Source organism: Amphiura filiformis, chromosome 10 (genome assembly GCF_039555335.1).
Source record: "Amphiura filiformis chromosome 10, Afil_fr2py, whole genome shotgun sequence".
In the NCBI taxonomy this organism is placed as follows: domain Eukaryota; kingdom Metazoa; phylum Echinodermata; class Ophiuroidea; order Amphilepidida; family Amphiuridae; genus Amphiura; species Amphiura filiformis.
The window spans coordinates 62,808,514-62,826,249 of NC_092637.1; the positions used below are offsets into that span (position 1 = coordinate 62,808,514).

A 17,736-nucleotide genomic window follows, 5' to 3' on the forward strand; every position below is an offset into this window, starting at 1 on the left:
TAGAATGTTCATACCAGCAATTATAGGGGGTCATATGTTTGGCACCAAAATAGGGGGTTATAAAATTATAAAGGGCTCAACATCTGTTTGCGCTACGCGCGCATTCTTTAAGCTTACAATCAAGTTTTGTCCTCAATCTTTACACATACAATACAAATGTTTGTGCGGTACGTGCACTTTCTTTACACTTACAATCAACATTGTGTGAGCTCCGCGCCTTCGTTCAAATAATTTGTCTTGAGTCTGTGTGGACGGAAGGGGTACACAAATTTTTATAAGCCGGGATGGGGGTCGTATTTTTAGCTAGTGATGGAGGGGGGTCAAAATTGGCTATAGTCACCGACATATTTATAACCAACCCCTTCCGAAGAAAATTAAATCCCCCTAGGCTAAAACGCTCGTATGCACACCCAAATGACATGGCGTAATCGTAGAAACACCCTTTGCGCTTATTTAATGGATATTTTTAAAGCCCAGCTTACCTAGAACAACGCGTGCCATCAAAGGTTATGAAGGGTGAAGCCCGGCATTGATTTTTAAGATAATATCCAGGACAAAAGCCGACTGCAAGACCCATGTATCCCATGTGATCGATTGCGCTGTTATCCCAAAAAACAACTTTTCTCTTCATATCTTTTCTTCCCTCCTTCTTTCCTTCCACTTACACAAACAATGAGGGAGTTAGGGTTAATTAAACGAGCTCACGGTATCAAGAATGTCAGAATTTGACTCGGTTCTTACTTCCATTTAGCGAATAGATGACCCATCATATACCTAAGCCTTCTAATAGTTTCAATAATTGAATAAACAATAGAGTTTAAAACTTCGCCTTTGAAGATCCGACCAAAGTCCAGGGGCTATTTGAACGTGTCTCACTGTCACGTTCGTGCAATGAGATAAAAGTGTTGATGAAGTAGAGTGCGTTTCAAAAATTAAAAAAATTGACATTTTTACCTGAATGTGACCGTAAGAAAAGCTCTACCATTGTCTACTATTAAAGCATATCTACACGGATTGTTAATTGTCACTGCACGAATATTTTATCTCGGCACGAACGTGACAGTGAGACACGTTAAAATAGCCCCTGCTGGAGACAACTAATGAACAATGAAACAGACAAACACACAAGCATGCAATCAATCAATAAACCAACCTCTTTGTCCACTGTAATAGACGCTTGAATTCTGTCCATATCCATACGACGATGGGGCCTGGGTCTGTGGATAACTGTATGCGGTTGGACTCTGTGAGTATGGCGGTGGATTCTGGGAGTATGGGTCGGCACCGTACTGTACAAAGAAAGTGCAACATTAAAAAAACCTGATACTTGATTTACTGAAAAATTGGTAAATTGAACACATCCTGATATGAGCCTAAAAATAATGTTATATCTCAAAACCCAAGTTTCTAACACAAATGTGAAATGCGGTGGGGGGTGTGTGGGGGGGGGGGGTTGTTTTGGGGTTTTTTTGGGTGGGGGTACAATTTGTTTTTACCTAATTTTGATTTCAAAATGTCATTTGCTAGTGTTCAAAAGTACACAGAATCAAATTGTAGTTCATTTACACAATTGATGTACAAATATCAATTGTTTTATACCTTAACAATGAAAGTATCGAACCAAGTAAGGCAAAAAAGGGGTATAAAAACGAATTTGTCGTTGCAGCTGGACGGCTAAGAAAAACGAGCTTTGAGACATGACATGTTTTTTGAAATATTTTCTGTACAAACTATTTGATCTAAATGCACTACCATCAGATCAACAATTATTTGTTGCGAAAATGACAGAATACCGAATAACAGTTTGCAATAAACCATCCCTATATACACATCAAGCGATTTAGACGAGTGCAAGTATAATAGATCGAACTTTAATTAGCCATTTTTGTATGAATTTTGATGTTGTTCAGCAACTCGGTGAATTAGGTCTGTAAATAAGATGACTTGACGTACCACGATACGATCTGCTTGAGTGTCTCCATTATTACAGAAGCGCATACATCCCATGACTCCTCCAATTATGGCGGCTATTAACGCGATTCCTCCAATAATGGCTGCACTGGTACGCAAATAGTACACAAGTTCCTGTATACAAATATAAATTATAAACAAATAAGTTAATAATAAATCAATCTATTTACAAGGAGTGAAGTATATATTTGTTTACGATCAATTGCAGATGAATTTAGAAGATTTCATAATTAATAATTTTTTTCTGTTTGGTTTATGTTGTTGCTTGACCCATATAAACTGATTTGTCAAATCTAAGGCACAGTCAATATGTGACCTGCTACCACGAAATGAGTGTAAAGTCTCAAGTTGTTAGTTTGAGACGCCCTGTCCACTGTGATGATGTTCTTTGCTTAACACAATTCTTTTGTGAATGGGGGCACAAAAGGCTGTTCACGAAGGACATACTATTGGCTTTACAGGGTGTCCCAAAAAAGAGGCCCCTCGTTGCGCCCTCTTTTTCTCCTATTTCAGAAAAGTTAATCAAGTATATGTTGGTATGTAAAGCCTTTACATGTTAGCTTTCATAAACCGAAACAATTATTTCAATCGGCTCATAACTTTTGAAGATATGCCCTTTTAAAGAAACGTATCCGTTTTTCACTCTGTCCACAGAGGAGGTTTGGCTGCTTCAAAGATTGAAAAGTACATATACCATGCATGAATATAAAACATTCCTCTATGATAACTTTATAAAATAACAACTTTATTTCAGGGAATGGGCTTTACCGGTGGGCTTATGGGTTATGGATTTTGTTAAGTGTCATTAATTTGGGCGAAATTGACGTGGGATGGGACTTCTTTTGCTATACTTGCAATTACTTATGGGTTTTTTTCGGTTATTTTATGCCTTTTTGTTTTATTATGTTTCTTACTTTCTTACTTTATTGTTTCTTGCTTTCTTTTCATTGTCATTTCTCTTTTTGGAATAAAAGGTAGCCCTGAAAAGGGCTGTTTAGTTTGTTTTTTGTTCTTTTGAAGAGAGTTTACTGTGCTGCTCTGCCCTCTACCTGGTTGCCTCCTTGACGAATACAGGTTTCAGCCCTAGTCCTCATTGCATCATTTGCGTAGCGTACCAACCGTGTGCGCCGGATACTTGAGAATATAGCAGTAATACGTTTGCAAAGATCTTGGATTTTGCCACAAATGAAGAAATCAAGTGATGTGAGGTCTGGTGATCTTACAGGCCACTCCACAGCATGACCCATCCCAAACACTCTGTTTGCTATCCGTGGACAGAGTGAAAAACGGGTACTTGTCTTTAAAAGGGCATATCTTCAAAAGTTGTGATCCGATTGAAATAATTCTTTTGGTATATTTATGCAAACAATTAAAGGTTTCTTTACATACCAAAATATATTTGATCAACTTTTAAGAAATAGGTGAAAAAGAAGGGGCCTCTTTTTTGGGACACCCTGTACAGGTGCGCGGCAAGCAAAAAACATTATCTCAGTCAGCCAGGATGTCTTGAAACCACCAACTGGCATGGCGACTAATTTACGGTCATTTTGTGGTAGCAGGTCACATATTACAGAATTTGGCTGGTGGCAATCAATATTCCAGGATTGTGACATTTTGACATGTAATGAGAATTTGAACTATGGCAACAAGAAACTTATCTATATTTTGACAATCGAAAAATTCCTAGTTTCTTTTGTTTGTTTTTGTTTTTGTTTTTGTTTTGTTTTTAACAACGCAGTATAACTCACATAGTCGGCGCACCCAACGCCGAAGGTGCCCGCAAATCCGCCTGTGACTGATGTAATCAGGCAATAGTAATCATTGTATTTTCCAAACTCACTGGCAACCCAACCTTCCCAGCCTAGTAATCCTAAAGCTGCCAAGGCTCCGATGATACAAAAAGCAACGAATATGCCAGACTGAAATTAACAACAAAAATTAATTGTTATTGAACGAGGATGACCCATAAATATTTTTGAACGAGGATGACCCATAAATATTTTGTTCTATTATGGCACTTTTGAAATTAAAATGCGCGAAGTCTTTGTTGCTGCGCGGATAGTATTTCCCCAACGTACTCGAAAGCTTAATTGCAAACATTCTCTGAGTAAGCGGCAGTCACGCATTATCATGATTATGCAAAGTATAATAGCGTAGGTACTACTTTTCAGTGATTTGCACATAGTAAATAGGATAGTAAAAATCATCAAAATTAAAGTAAAGATTCAGATTTTGGAACCTTTGTTTAGTGTCATAGATAATTTGTAAGGGGCTTCAACTATTTGAATACTGCTGTTTTCGTCGTTTTTGCCAACATTTTCAATTCAAAAATAACTAATGGCAATTTTAATGACTTATCCTAGACTTTTAGGAAATGTTTACACAATTTTTTATACTTGTCATATATGTTTCAATTTAAAGCCATGATTTTACTTGGGAAAGTAGACATGTACAACAATGTGTGAGACAATTGTTTTACTTAAAAAATGTGCCATTGAATATTGGCACATTTTTAGATTATTGTGTTTTAGTTAAAATTACTTACCATGCAATTGTTCCAAAACCGATCGTTAGAATTACAGCATAATATGGATATCCCTATCACTCCGGCTACAAAGAACTAAGCAAGGAAAGACCATAAACCGATCGTTAGAATTAATGCATAATATGGGTACTAGGCCTATCCCTATTACTCAGCTACGTAGAACTAAACAAGGATAGAACAGATTATAATTATCTTTAGAATCAAAACTGTGCAGCACTCATGCTTGATGGTAAACTCATGGTTTATCTACCGGTTGTGCATTCGATTTTTGGGACTGGCCTTCAATTCCTTCAATTATGTTTCTTTCCTTTTCTTCTAAATTAAGGCCATTATTATGGTTGTTATAGCCCGGCTTGTCTGAGTCTGGTCCCATCAGGACCCAAATGTGGCCCCGGAAGGAGCAACTGTTTAAACAAGCATAAATGCTAACAAATAAACAATAATTATCATTATTATTAGGCATCAAGCGCTTTTATTTCTAACTTTGATAAATGAAGAGTATCTTGAGATGAGCAGGGTAAATCTGCATAATCATTTGCTAAGGAGCACGCCCTCAATATTTTTCAAAATTCTGGGTTTTTTTACACGATTATAATGTGCGTTATTAAACAAACATACCCAGCAAAAATCAAGACACTAGGTACTAGGTGCTGTAGTTTAGTCAAAATCCGAGATTTTGAATAAAACACAGGAACCGTCGTTTAATTATAACGATGGAAATATTAGTCAAACACTTACTCCATGTTCATAACATAGTATGTACATGGCGTGCGGGCAGTTGTGACATATCAAAAGATCCGACACGACTCACGTTCGAATGACCGACTTGCATTGGCGACATATGCGCTGGTATTAAATAGCGATTTTCTTTGTATTGCCTCGTCTGTTGGGCCCAAGTTAAAAGAGGACATATCAGACAGTGAAAACTGACATTTTATACCAAAAAATAGTAAACACAATTCTATTTCTTATGGAAATGATATCATATGCCTTTAAAGCATATCATGATTGACATAATTTCCAGTGTGAACATAAAGGAGCGAGTTGGTGTATGAGGGATCCGGTGTGAGCATTCTCTCGCACGTCTGCTTTTTTACTATAAAATACCAGAGTGATCAATAGCCCATGAGGAGTGACACAAGTCAAGAACTTATATAGGCACCTAGACACTATAAAAGACAACCACATGGGCCAATTAATGGTTCACAGCAACTTAATGGTCATATATATTGCTCGGACAACATCATATATGAGGACAATGAAAATGACTCTTTTTTTGAGAAAATAAGACGTTTAAAATTGATATTCCGCAAAAACAAACTTAAGCGATGAGTTCCTTCGAACGAGACAGATTTGATCTAGAAAAAAGTTCACATCATGAAATGACTGTGCCTGCTTTGCGAGAAGGAACTATAAACGTTATGTAGAATAACATGCTGTACATCTTCAGTGTTAAAATCGATTCTGTCACAAGCTACGAGCAGTTAAACAAAATTTTACCACGTTTTAAAAGCTGCAGTAAATCATCTTTTAAGGTTAAATACAATCGATTTTCAAGGCTTGATTCCAGAGGGGCGTAAGTTAATAATGGAAACAGCCATGCAGAAAAGAATAAACTCACGCGTACAATAGTGTATCAATCTGAACTAGGGCCACGGACAAACCGCGGCTCGTGAGTCATCCTATATGTTGCAGGGATAGGGAGGGGGCGACCATGATAGGACCATATGGGCTGATGGGGGGTTGATTGTGGGCAGCCGTTTTCGGCAATTTTCCTTTGGATTTTCTAAATGTTCAATTTTTAAAATTATCCTGGATGATATTTGTCGTGAAATAAATCAATGCTTCTATAGGCTATAATAGGCCTAGTAGGCCTATTTATACCCTGATTATGCAATATATAGGCCTACAACAATAACTACAACAACAATAACAAAACCAACAACCAATATTTTGTTAATCTAATTTGTAAAAATATATTCATAGGCCGCGCCTATTAGACTAGTAGGCTAACACTGAATTATATAATGAAAAAAAACGGGCAAAAACAATCAATCGCTGCCGTCAGAAAGAAAGAAACGAACAAGAAAAAAGAAAAAAAAAGTGAGAGAAAAATAAAATAAAATAAATGGAATAGACCACAGAGGGACTCGAACACGTACCAAAGTTTTCCAGCTCAAAACTATTATAGTCAAACGTGAGTCCGGCGCGCTAACCGATTGAGCCACTGAGCGACATATGAAATTGATTGATCTCAAACTGACAATTATGGAATAGTGCTTAACAGGCTCTTATGATAAACAAGCTCATTACCGCTGTAAATGTCGGAGGTATTGATGGCGAAAAACCTCGTTTTTTGCAAAAGTAGCTTAAATTTGGAGTGAAATTCAAATGGTAAAGTAATCGACAGACATTTGAGAAATAATGTAGGCAGTTAGAAATCAAAATTAACGTTCCACAATCCAGATATCGATAATGTAACTTAACAGTGTTTTGTGGTACAAGATTCTCGAAAATTGTTCCCAAAAACGGGCTAATAAAATTTAATCGGTACTGTATTTGGTTCTTCCCCATGGCAACATTATTTCTTTGGTCGATTTGTAGTACAATACAAAAAAGGAGAAAACAATCACTCGGCGTGGTTTTATACGGAGCGAACATTTGAAAAAAAACTGCATGGAACGCGTTTTTGATCTTGTGAACATGGTGCGTAAAAATGATTTAAACGAAGGATTTTCAAACGGATTCTAAAAATTTGTATAAACACACAAAAAATAATGTAAAGATACATCCATGCACCAACATTTGACTCACTGCGATATTTGATTGCTGAGAAAACGCGGTTTTAGAGAACAACTTTATACGTCTTTCATACGTTTTTTATACGTTTCTTCGTATAACCTTAAAGCCAGAAAGTCATTCTTCTGTGGTTCAACTCCTTCAATAACTTTCCGAATAAATCAATAACTGTGGATTTTACAAATTCAAAGCTCTAATTGTAACATGACCTGATGTGTATGTGCAGTGTTACAATCATACAAATCTATTGATGCTATCACATGTTATGAGCATTTGAACACAATACCATGTTTCAAAAGTTGCACAGTTGTAACAGTGCATGTAAAAGACATTTTCAGTCAAGATATTGATCTGAAATCTGAAAAGAAAAATGTGTTCATACAAACAATAGCACTTTGTCACACGCTTTTTAGTCACACCTTTCATATCAAACAAAAATAGATCAGGCAACTAGTTGGGCTGATAACCCCATTTCTCTCTGATTTTCAAAAATGTTCAATTTGCCCAGCAATCTGAAATGTTACAAAATAGGCACATCATTCAAATAAGATCAATTTTGGTATTTATTTATAATAATAATAATTAAAAGGGTTGTTCCGTTGCGTCCCAAACACTTACTACCTGTCTTTCTACATTGAGCAAGCAAATAATAAAGTACCGTCCAACCTTTGTTGTGCATGGGTATTTTGCAGTTTCATGCTTGTGTGTCCAAAATATTGCTACTAGATTGTGTTTATGATTTAAAATGAATCATATTTTTTGTGTCAGTTCCTGCAGAACTGACACCTTTAGTACAGGTTTGACGATCACGTGACAATTCGAATCATCATATCGAAATATCACGTGGGTAAAAATATCAATATCGATATCAATACTATTCGTCAATTCAGCCCCAAACCAATTCGCCCACATGCTAATTCGAACCCTGTATATTGATGTACAAAAAAAGTTGGCCAAATTTAACTATTTCGTGATTTTCTCCATAACCGTTGTTTTTACACCAAATCTGTATATTTAGATGCCTTGATGTCTTGCATTCGGTCACAAACCAATTCGTTGTACTTTGTGCACTTAACCCTCTATCTTTTAAACCAAATATCCTAAAGAGTCGCGTGATATGTCGAACTTTTCCTCAGGTCATAATTTAAGAACAAAAAAGTCGGCGTTCGCGTATCTGTACGTAGCGGGGTACGTAACCGCAGTTATTGTGGCCCTCACAACACGGGCTTCCAGTGAGCTGCCGGTCCTAGGAAATGGAATATTACTGATAAATATATAAAGATGGCAAAATCAGTAAACCAGCTTAAGTTACAAATAAAGAAAAGTCTAATAAAAATTACATCTAATATTTAGGCATTATTTAATGACCTCACCCATCCCCACCCATATCCACCCCAACTATCAATTTCTTCTGTGAACTGTGGAATGTCTATATCCCGGGGTCTATATATGCAATGTTATAAATATTTATATTGCTTCTTTCTTTGGATGTTCTTCTCCTCTTTCTTTTATTTGTTAGCTTTGTGTAATTGTATGTTGTAACTTAAGGCAGTGTAAGGGAGTGCTCGCTTCAGGCCTTTTGAGCATCTCCTCATTCAAATGTTGTGTCTTTTATATATATATTGTATGTCGATTTGTATGAAAATAAAATGATGATGTATGATGATGATGATGTACATCATTTCCTACAGAGTCGTGAGATATGTCAAACTTTTCACTTAGTCATAAGGAACAAAAAAAAAGTCAGTGGTCGCATATCTGTAGGATCATTGGTCAATAAGATATAGTCACTTTTTTAAATTTTTAACCAAATATCTTAGAGAGTCGTGCCATATGTCAAAAAGGAACAGAAAAGTCAGTGGTCGCATATCTGTAGGATCATCGGTTATAAATGAGATATAGTCACTTTTTTGTACGTTGTGCACTTTTAAGTTGTGCACTTTCAAGGGGGTTAAAACCCCCTTGTTTTTTACTTCTGGATATCGTTTGGAGTCAAATGATTTTTCATTTTAAAGCTTATGATATATTTTCTAAACACGAAATAAAACAAAATTGACCACCAGCCGACTTTACAGCTGTTTCGTGATGGACGGTCACATATATTCATTAACATATTAAATCATTTATCCCTTTTGGTCAATATCGAATTGGTTTGTGTCTGACTTAGCTTGGGGCCAATGCATGAATTGGCATATGGCCAAGTCAACTGTGGACTTGGTTTGGGCCGAATCGACCTGATACCAGGAAATGCCGAAAATTACGTACTTTTACAAGGCAAAAGCAACTTTTCTAGGCATTGTTGACATGGTGCCCCGCTAAAGAAAGTTTCCTACTATAAAGACCTAACTTTTGAAATGGTTTGTACGGTTTTACGGTGCAAAATTAACAATAAGCTTAAATTAGGCGCCGTTACCGCCGGGTCATCATCAACGACTTTGACAGATGACGTCATCAGACGCAATCTCTGTCTTGATAATATCGACATGGACTAATTAAAGAGCACGTACTAGTGTGATGGACTGGAAACTTCACGCATCGATCTGAGGACAGCTTTCAAACATAAGTCTTGATAGTAATACGCTGTTTTAATTAGCCTATATCTGGTGGCAGCAGCATTTTTCTACAGTCACGTGATAATGGCACCGGCGGATAATACACGGGGGAAGCCGACGGTGTCCACATCTTTTTTTTTTTTTTTTTTTTTTCCTTTTTCAGCTTTTTGTATTTTATCTGTACTTGGAGCTGGTGGGGGAGAGAAAGCATAAAATACATTCAGGAAAAATACAACTCGAACCAAAGATCAAGGCTCCATTTCAAATTTAACCCTAAAAAATCACTCATTTTTGAAACCGGACGTTGTTCAAATTTGCGCCAAAACTTCACCTCAAAAATAAAATATTGGGATTTTTTCTCAGATTCCTTCATGTAGACACTTGCCAGAAGCAAATGAGCTGAAAACGGGCGAATTTTGACAATTATCTTAGAAAATAAAGCCGCAACAGGCTCAAATAAGCGGTGGACTATTTTAACCGAATTTCACTGGTACATAAATCGTGGATTGATTTGGTGGTGCGCCCTCTGAAAAGATTTGAAGAATAGAAGGCTGACGTTGCGCCAAAACATGTGGGCCTATTTAATGATATATGAACTACCACTCATGTTCTTGTCAGCGCTACAGTGCAAAACTTCTCTTTAACATTACATTCAAATAATAATTACATTGTAAATTGGAACTGACACCAATTTTTTTCAGGAATACTTGTTACATTAATTATCAATCAATAGACAGTTTCCACATTAAGGGCTGGGGTATGAGCGACCTTGAAGTTCCGGTATCTGGAGAGGGGAAGCAATGAGTTACCCCAAATCACAGCGGCAGGTAGTGACTGGGCCGCCGAGTGCTAATATATATTTATTTTGGAAGGTTCGTGTTTGTTTTAAATTTAGGGCGTTTTTCCAAAATTTGATATTTTGGTCATATTTCAAAAAAAGCGACATGCCAAAGACAACTCTTTGGGCACATAGTTTGTTATTGTTATTGCAGTTCTTTTCCACATACCTACGTTAACATTCGATTGGGTGATTTACTAATATTATATATTTTATGACTGCAATTTGGCGTTTTCAATGCGTTTTACACGTATCATGAAATTAACGCAAATATCTAGTCACGCTGCTTTTAGAATTTTTACCTGATCGTCGGCTTTTGCAGGCAACAGAATGCAGATTGGCTCACGATAGATGTCGTATTCCTCTATGTGGTTCACTCATTGATAAAATGAGTTTGCATTCCTTGTAACAACACACACATTGCCGTCTGGAAACCGGGTCTGGTACTGATTTTGGGACAGCCAATAGACTTCAGCGCCGTATCAAATCTCATAAAAACCACACGACTGACGACTATGTGTTTATGTTTCCCGCACGAAAGCTTGTGTCTACATCTATTACTATACTTCTTTGGAAACGTTGACCTTTGACCATTCTTTGTATAACGCCCTGATATGACCTTGATATGTTCGCTTGATTGGGTACGTTATAGCATCCATTTCATTGAGGTGTTAGGACTTGGTCAGTACATAATACTTGCAGGGATACAATAGTTTAACATGGTGTGTGAGCATGGTGAAAGACTCATTATTGATTAGGCGCGGACATATTAAAGGCACAGGTCCTTTGCGTGCATAGCAGAAAATTATAATAGAATGTGTGAATAGAATGTTTGGAATTTTGCAACTAAAATACTAACTGCATTCTGCATTATGTATTTATTTATTTATTTATTTAGGCCTATGCCTATTTATTTATTTACTGACTTATTTATTTATTTTATTTATTTGGTATATTAGTTAGTAGGCCTAGTTAGTAATATTCCATGATAGGCCTACGTCGGTTTATTATTGATTGTTGATAACTTGACAACTTGATTGATTGATCGATTGATAGTCATTTCACATTATATTCCTAGTTTATAGGCCAATTTGAATAACATCGTACATTAGATAAATAGACCTATCAGTATTGATTTATTCTATTCAGCAATATCAAGGATTACTATCAAACTTCTCATAGCTGATTGTCAGTTGGCTCAGTGGTAACGCAGTAGGTTTTACAACACCGAGGTCCCGGGTTCGATTCCCACTTCTGCCTATTTTTTGCAAGGCTGAGTAAAAAATGAAATTTCTGGACTGCAAACTTATTTGGCGCGCGATCTGAGCTGGTCCTTTTCTGGTGGCTGTGTCTGTTACAGGCACACTCCCTCTGCATCCAAACCAGGTTCACGCTCATTACACCTCCCTTAAGGCACAGAAAAAGGGACAGTTCAAATTAAAAGTACCGCAGGGTAATCAATTCTTTATGATGAATACTGAAATTAAGCGTATATGAATGGCATTTTTTGTTTGTGTAAAATGGTTAAATGTTGTTCAACTGGTCGTAACATCTGATAGCATCAATGTATTTGCACAACTTTAACAAGAACGATGCACAATATGTTATGTTACAAATAGATTTTTAAATTTTGGAAATCCAAAGCAATTATTGATTTATTGCAGCATGTGTACAACAGATAATAAGTTCCGTTTTTGGGGTTTACTGCAACCATTAAAACATGTTAAAATTTTGTGTAACTTCTCATAACTTGTGACAGCATTAATGGATTTGCACGAATTCAGCACTGAAGATGAACAACCTGTCATTCTACATAATGTTATTCAATTTTTTTTAAATGGTTGAAAAAATATTGATTTATTTGAACATTCGTCAGGGGGAACTTAGAAGTTGTGTTACCTGTATGCTTACAAGAGAATATAGTGTCAGTTATATTCACAACTTGTTTCTTCATCGATCCAGAACAAAAGGTATGGGAATCATTGACAATAGAGCACAATGTTGCCAACACAGCGGTTAAAGCGCCAAACTGTGCTAGTTCAGTTTAGGGACGCACCATTAGACTTCAAGGGGGGCGGAGGAAGTTGGGGTCGGGGCAAGATTTTTTTTTCGCCGCCAAAGGCGATAAGTTGTTGTTTTTTTCGCCGCCAAAGGCGATAAGTTTGGTTTTTTTTAATTTTCATGCATTTATACAGTTTGGTGAGGAAAGTATTTTTTTTTTAGTGTTGGTAGGGAAAGTTGTTTTTTTGCTCATGTAGTGGGGGAAGTTTTTTTTTTCTTTAAAAACTTCCTCCCCACCCCCTTGAAGTCTAATGGTGCGTCCCTTATAACATAAGATCGTTTACTACGGCTTCATAGACCATTGTAGACTCTTCACATGAATTTAACTTTAGATCCCGGTTTTGGCTTTTGTTTGAAAGTATATTTTCTTTACGAGTTGATGGGGTAACATAAGTATTGGATGGGTTATCAATGAAGTGTCTCTCCTTTGGCTAAACGTAGCTGACGTAGGTCATTTGGCTCGGACTAGGATGTCAATGTTGATTCGCCACAGCTTTGTGCTTCTTTCACTACTTGTAAGGTATCGGCAACACTGACTGGTCCAGTCAACACAAAAACGTTTTAAATAAGTTATATTTTGGCTTTTGGTTTAGGTAAAAATAACATTAAAATGTCGGGTTATATAAAGGTCATGAAAACGTTTAAAACCGTTTTGTATGAAAACACACTACAACAATATTTTTAAAACGTTCTCAAAATGTTATTGTAAACTATTTTTGCAAACATTTTTCCAAAATATTTTGTCAAATATTTGTACCAAGCAAACACAGAAATGTTCTTAAAATAACATTTAAATGGCGGGTTAAATAAAGGTCATAAAACGTTTTAAAACGTTTTGTATGAAAACACACTACAACAATATTTTTAAAATGTGTTCAAAATGTTATTAAAAACTATTTTTGCAAACATTTTTTGCCAAATATTTTGTCAACACTTAAATAACATTATGTTAAAATAGTTGTACCCAGCAAGGTCATGAAAACGTTTTGAAACGTTATTGCAAATATTTTTGCAAAAATCTTTTGCGAAATATTTTTTCAACCCCAAAATAACATTCTGTATAGAATGTTTTGTATCAAGTTTTCGATGTTTTTGGAATGTTATTAAAACGTTTTTATACCCTTTATATAAGCCGATATTTAAACGTTTTCTGTAAAACATTTTGTGTGTGCTGGGCAGTAGATTATCAGAAAATGTTTTTTAAGGTTATGAAAACGTTTTATACACTTAATATACCCTTTATATAACCCGACATTTAAACATTTTCTGACAAACTTTTTTATAACCCTTTGCGGATGATGTCGAAAACGTTTTGTGTTTGCTGGGGAGCGAGATGGTTCAAATTGTGTAATTTGCAGCAATAACTTCTCATCCGAACAAGACAAATGGCAAATAGGACCCTGTGATCAGTGCCTGAAACGCGCTTAAAATGCTATACAGCCTGTCTCAAAAAAATGTGCAAGTGAAAAGCGCCCTCTATGGCAGTTAGAAAATACCGATGTGACATAATGCTTACATCACCGTCAAGGGCGTAGTCTTAGCTCTCAAATGCCGTTGGTCCTGTTCAATTTGCTTGTTTTAATCTCGAGATATGTTTAGTTAAAGACGAAAGGGTAAAATCACAATTGTGCCACTTTTACTAGGGAAGAGGGCTTATACATGTAACAGTGATACATGTAGCATCAACTTTATCAGGAGTTCCTTCGTGAAATCAAAAGAATGCATCAATTACACAATACAAACTGTTTTGACTGTTTTGACTGTTTTATCATGATGCAGGAATGATGATATTCTTTTCCACTTAAAAGAGATTTAAGCTTCGGCCGAATGTTATAAATAAATAAATAAAATAAATAAATAAAAAGATAAATAAATATTTCACATTCTGCTTTAAAAATTAAATACATGTGCATGTCAATGATTTTATCATGGTAAATACTGTTCTCTTAGTCACTTAAGACATATTAAAAGACCAACAAAATTGCGCACTTATACATAACATGTTATAGGTTAATGAACGCGTATTACTTGTTGGGAGAGATATTAGACAAAATAATGCATGCGTGCTGATGTTGATGTTGATGCGTCTAATGCATGCGCCCCGAAAGGGGGAGTGGATTACACGCATCAACATCATCTATCATTGATTTACATGTACAGCTCTCTTCCCTAGTAAAAGTGGCACAATTATGATTGTACCCTTTCGTTGTTAAATAAACATATCTCGAAATTGGAACAAGCAAATTGAACAGAATCAACGGCATTTGAGGGCTAAGACTGCGTCCGTGACGTTGATGTAAGCATTATGTCACAACAGTATTTTCTAATTGCCAAAGAGAAGTAGGGGGGCTATGGGGATGAGACATCCTCCAATTGTTGATTTTTGAAACAAAGAAGTTCAAACAGGGGATTGTCATGAGTTTATTAGTATGTTTTAATTGTTCACGGAGCGGTACGCGTACTGGTTGTTATGCTTATTTACTTTCACACACAGCTAGCAGCGTTTGTGCGTACTCACGACTGACTGGTATTTGTTTGGGAGCGGTCATATTGCAGTGAATCAAGCATGCAATTATTGACACTTTTTCATTGATTATTTGTTCAAAATGTCTGCATAAAATTAATTTTCGTGTGGTCGTTTTTAAAATTTACACTAAATTTACATTATATTTTCATTCAAAAGTATATTGATCATTAATTATATAATTACCCATAGCTAATCTTTATGGTATATATAGATCTGTCACGTAAATCGGGTTTTTAATAACTTTTGACTGATTGCTTAAAAATCGAAATTGACGACAGAATATAATTTAGCGAGCCGAATTCACTGAACCACATCAAACGAGCAAACAAGTTTTCTTCAGGTCAGGCTTCGGCAAGTTGAATAGTTTAGCCGTTCATATTCAAATTCGGTGTTAAAGTTTTGTACATGGTCAACAATATTAAAGTGATGGAATAGTCTCCCTGATAAAATATTATGCAGTTCTAAAAATTGCTACTTCGCATTCTTGTTATAATGAAATTAATTGATGAATTACGGGTTACATTTTAGTCCTATTATAGTTACACACTTTCTAAACGCTGGTCATTTGTTGTTTACAAATACCCAACAGGGGTAATTGTAACGTATTCTCTAAATTCACTTAACTTTTCAGATTTTAAACATTATTGCTGTACATTTATTAAGCCAACAGCTGGTTAACATTTAACTAACAGTTAGTTAACACTTAGCCAACAGTTGGATAACATTTAACCAACAGTTGGTTCACATTTAACCAACATTTGGGTAACATTTAACCAACAGTTGGTTAACATTTAACCAACATTTGTAACATTTAACCAACAGTTTGTTAACATTCAACTAACAGTTGGTTAACATTTAACCAACTGTTGGTTAACATTTAACCAATTGCTGGTTAACATTTAACCAACTGTTGGTTGCATGAAAACCAATCCAAACCATGCATTGATTGTGTATAGACCTTTTTCTCAGACGTCACCAATCAATCGATATTGGGTCCAGCATTTTATTTATTTTATTTTATTTTATTAGATCTTATTTTGCCTGGGGAACAAACTCAGTGGTCCACACTGATTTCCAGTCTGGCCCAGAGGTCAAACAAAATACATCAAAATACAAATTAAATACATACAAAGAATAACATACCATGGATTTAACAAATAACATTATATATGAACACACCAAGGAAGCACACCTGTGTTGGCCGGCTGCAGTGCGGCCATGTCAGCAGGCTTCTAAGACAGCCCGCTGACAAAGTCCGCACTGCAGCCGACCATCACTGATGCAACAACCTGAATATTTAAATAATTAAATTGCACATCGCTTTGAAATGGCCTGGTGTAGGAGGTAATGGAACTTTAACCTGGGTTGGCAATGAATTAAAAGAGACCACACCTCTGGATGTGAATTTCCGCTTAGCCGACTCGCTCTTACAAGGTGGGATGACCAGGTTACCTTGTGACCCTGCTCTAGTCAGATGTTTGTGACTAGAGGCAACGGTGTGGAATATATTGCACAGGGGTGATGGGAGAAGGTTACAAAGGCTTTTGTACACCATTAAATTTAGGTGGAAATTGCGGCGGCAATCCAGTTTATCCCATTTCAGGTCGTTGAGAAGTACTTCGGTGGGATATCTGCGTGGGAGCCCCAGAATGATTTTACAAGCTGCATTTTGAAGTTTATCAAGTCTACTGAGGGATGTCTTAGCAGCGTTGCCCCACACAGTATCGCAATAATCAAGTTGCGGGATGATAAGAGTTTTGTACAAAAGAATGGGGATTTTCTTGGGCAAGATGTTTCTCAGCCTTCTTAGCAAACCATTACGTTTGGAAACAGAGCTTGAGATCTTCTCAATGTGAGAAGACCAAGTGAGGGACGGATCAAGCCAAACACCTAAGTATTTAAACTTTTCAACATTTTCGATGACAGACTCATTGATGTAGACCTCAAGCTCCATGTCTTTACGAGCAAGTTTTTGGGCAGTACCTAAAATCATCCCTTTGGTTTTTTTAACATTGAGCGTAAGGAAGTTGTTGTTTAACCACTCAGAAACATGGGTGAGTTCATAGTTCAGAATGTCATTAATGGCCTTGATATTTTAGCTCTGACAAAAATAGCAGTGTCATCAGCATATAATGCTACCTTGGAGTCAGGATGGGTAATAACACTTGATAAGTTGTTGATGTACAAGGTAAAGAGGAGGGGCCCCAGTATTGATCCCTGTGGGACTCCAAAGTTTACTGGAGCAGGACTAGAAACCATGTCACCAATTTTAGTGACTTGTTGGCGATCTCTAAGGTAGGATCCAAACCAGTCAAGTTCAGTGCCATGCACACCTATGCTATGAAGTTTGTTTATCAGGACGTTGTGGTGCACCGTGTCAAACGCCTTCTTTAGGTCTAAAAAGCGTCATCAGCATTCAAACGCAAATACTGCGCCGTCGCGC

General features: G+C 36.5%; 1 protein-coding gene across 1 annotated transcript in view; it reads right to left on the reverse strand.

Moving 5' to 3' along the window:
- The window catches only part of LOC140163138 (uncharacterized), a 29,744-nt gene that overhangs the window by 499 nt on the left and 11,509 nt on the right, over positions 1-17,736 (reverse strand). The window contains exons 3-6 of the mRNA XM_072186514.1: positions 4,517-4,591; positions 3,720-3,890; positions 1,954-2,085; positions 1,154-1,289 (exon numbers count right to left, since the gene is read on the reverse strand). Coding sequence (XP_072042615.1) covers positions 1,154-1,289; positions 1,954-2,085; positions 3,720-3,890; positions 4,517-4,591 — 514 coding nt within the window. The remainder of the gene's footprint in view (positions 1-1,153; positions 1,290-1,953; positions 2,086-3,719; positions 3,891-4,516; positions 4,592-17,736) is intronic.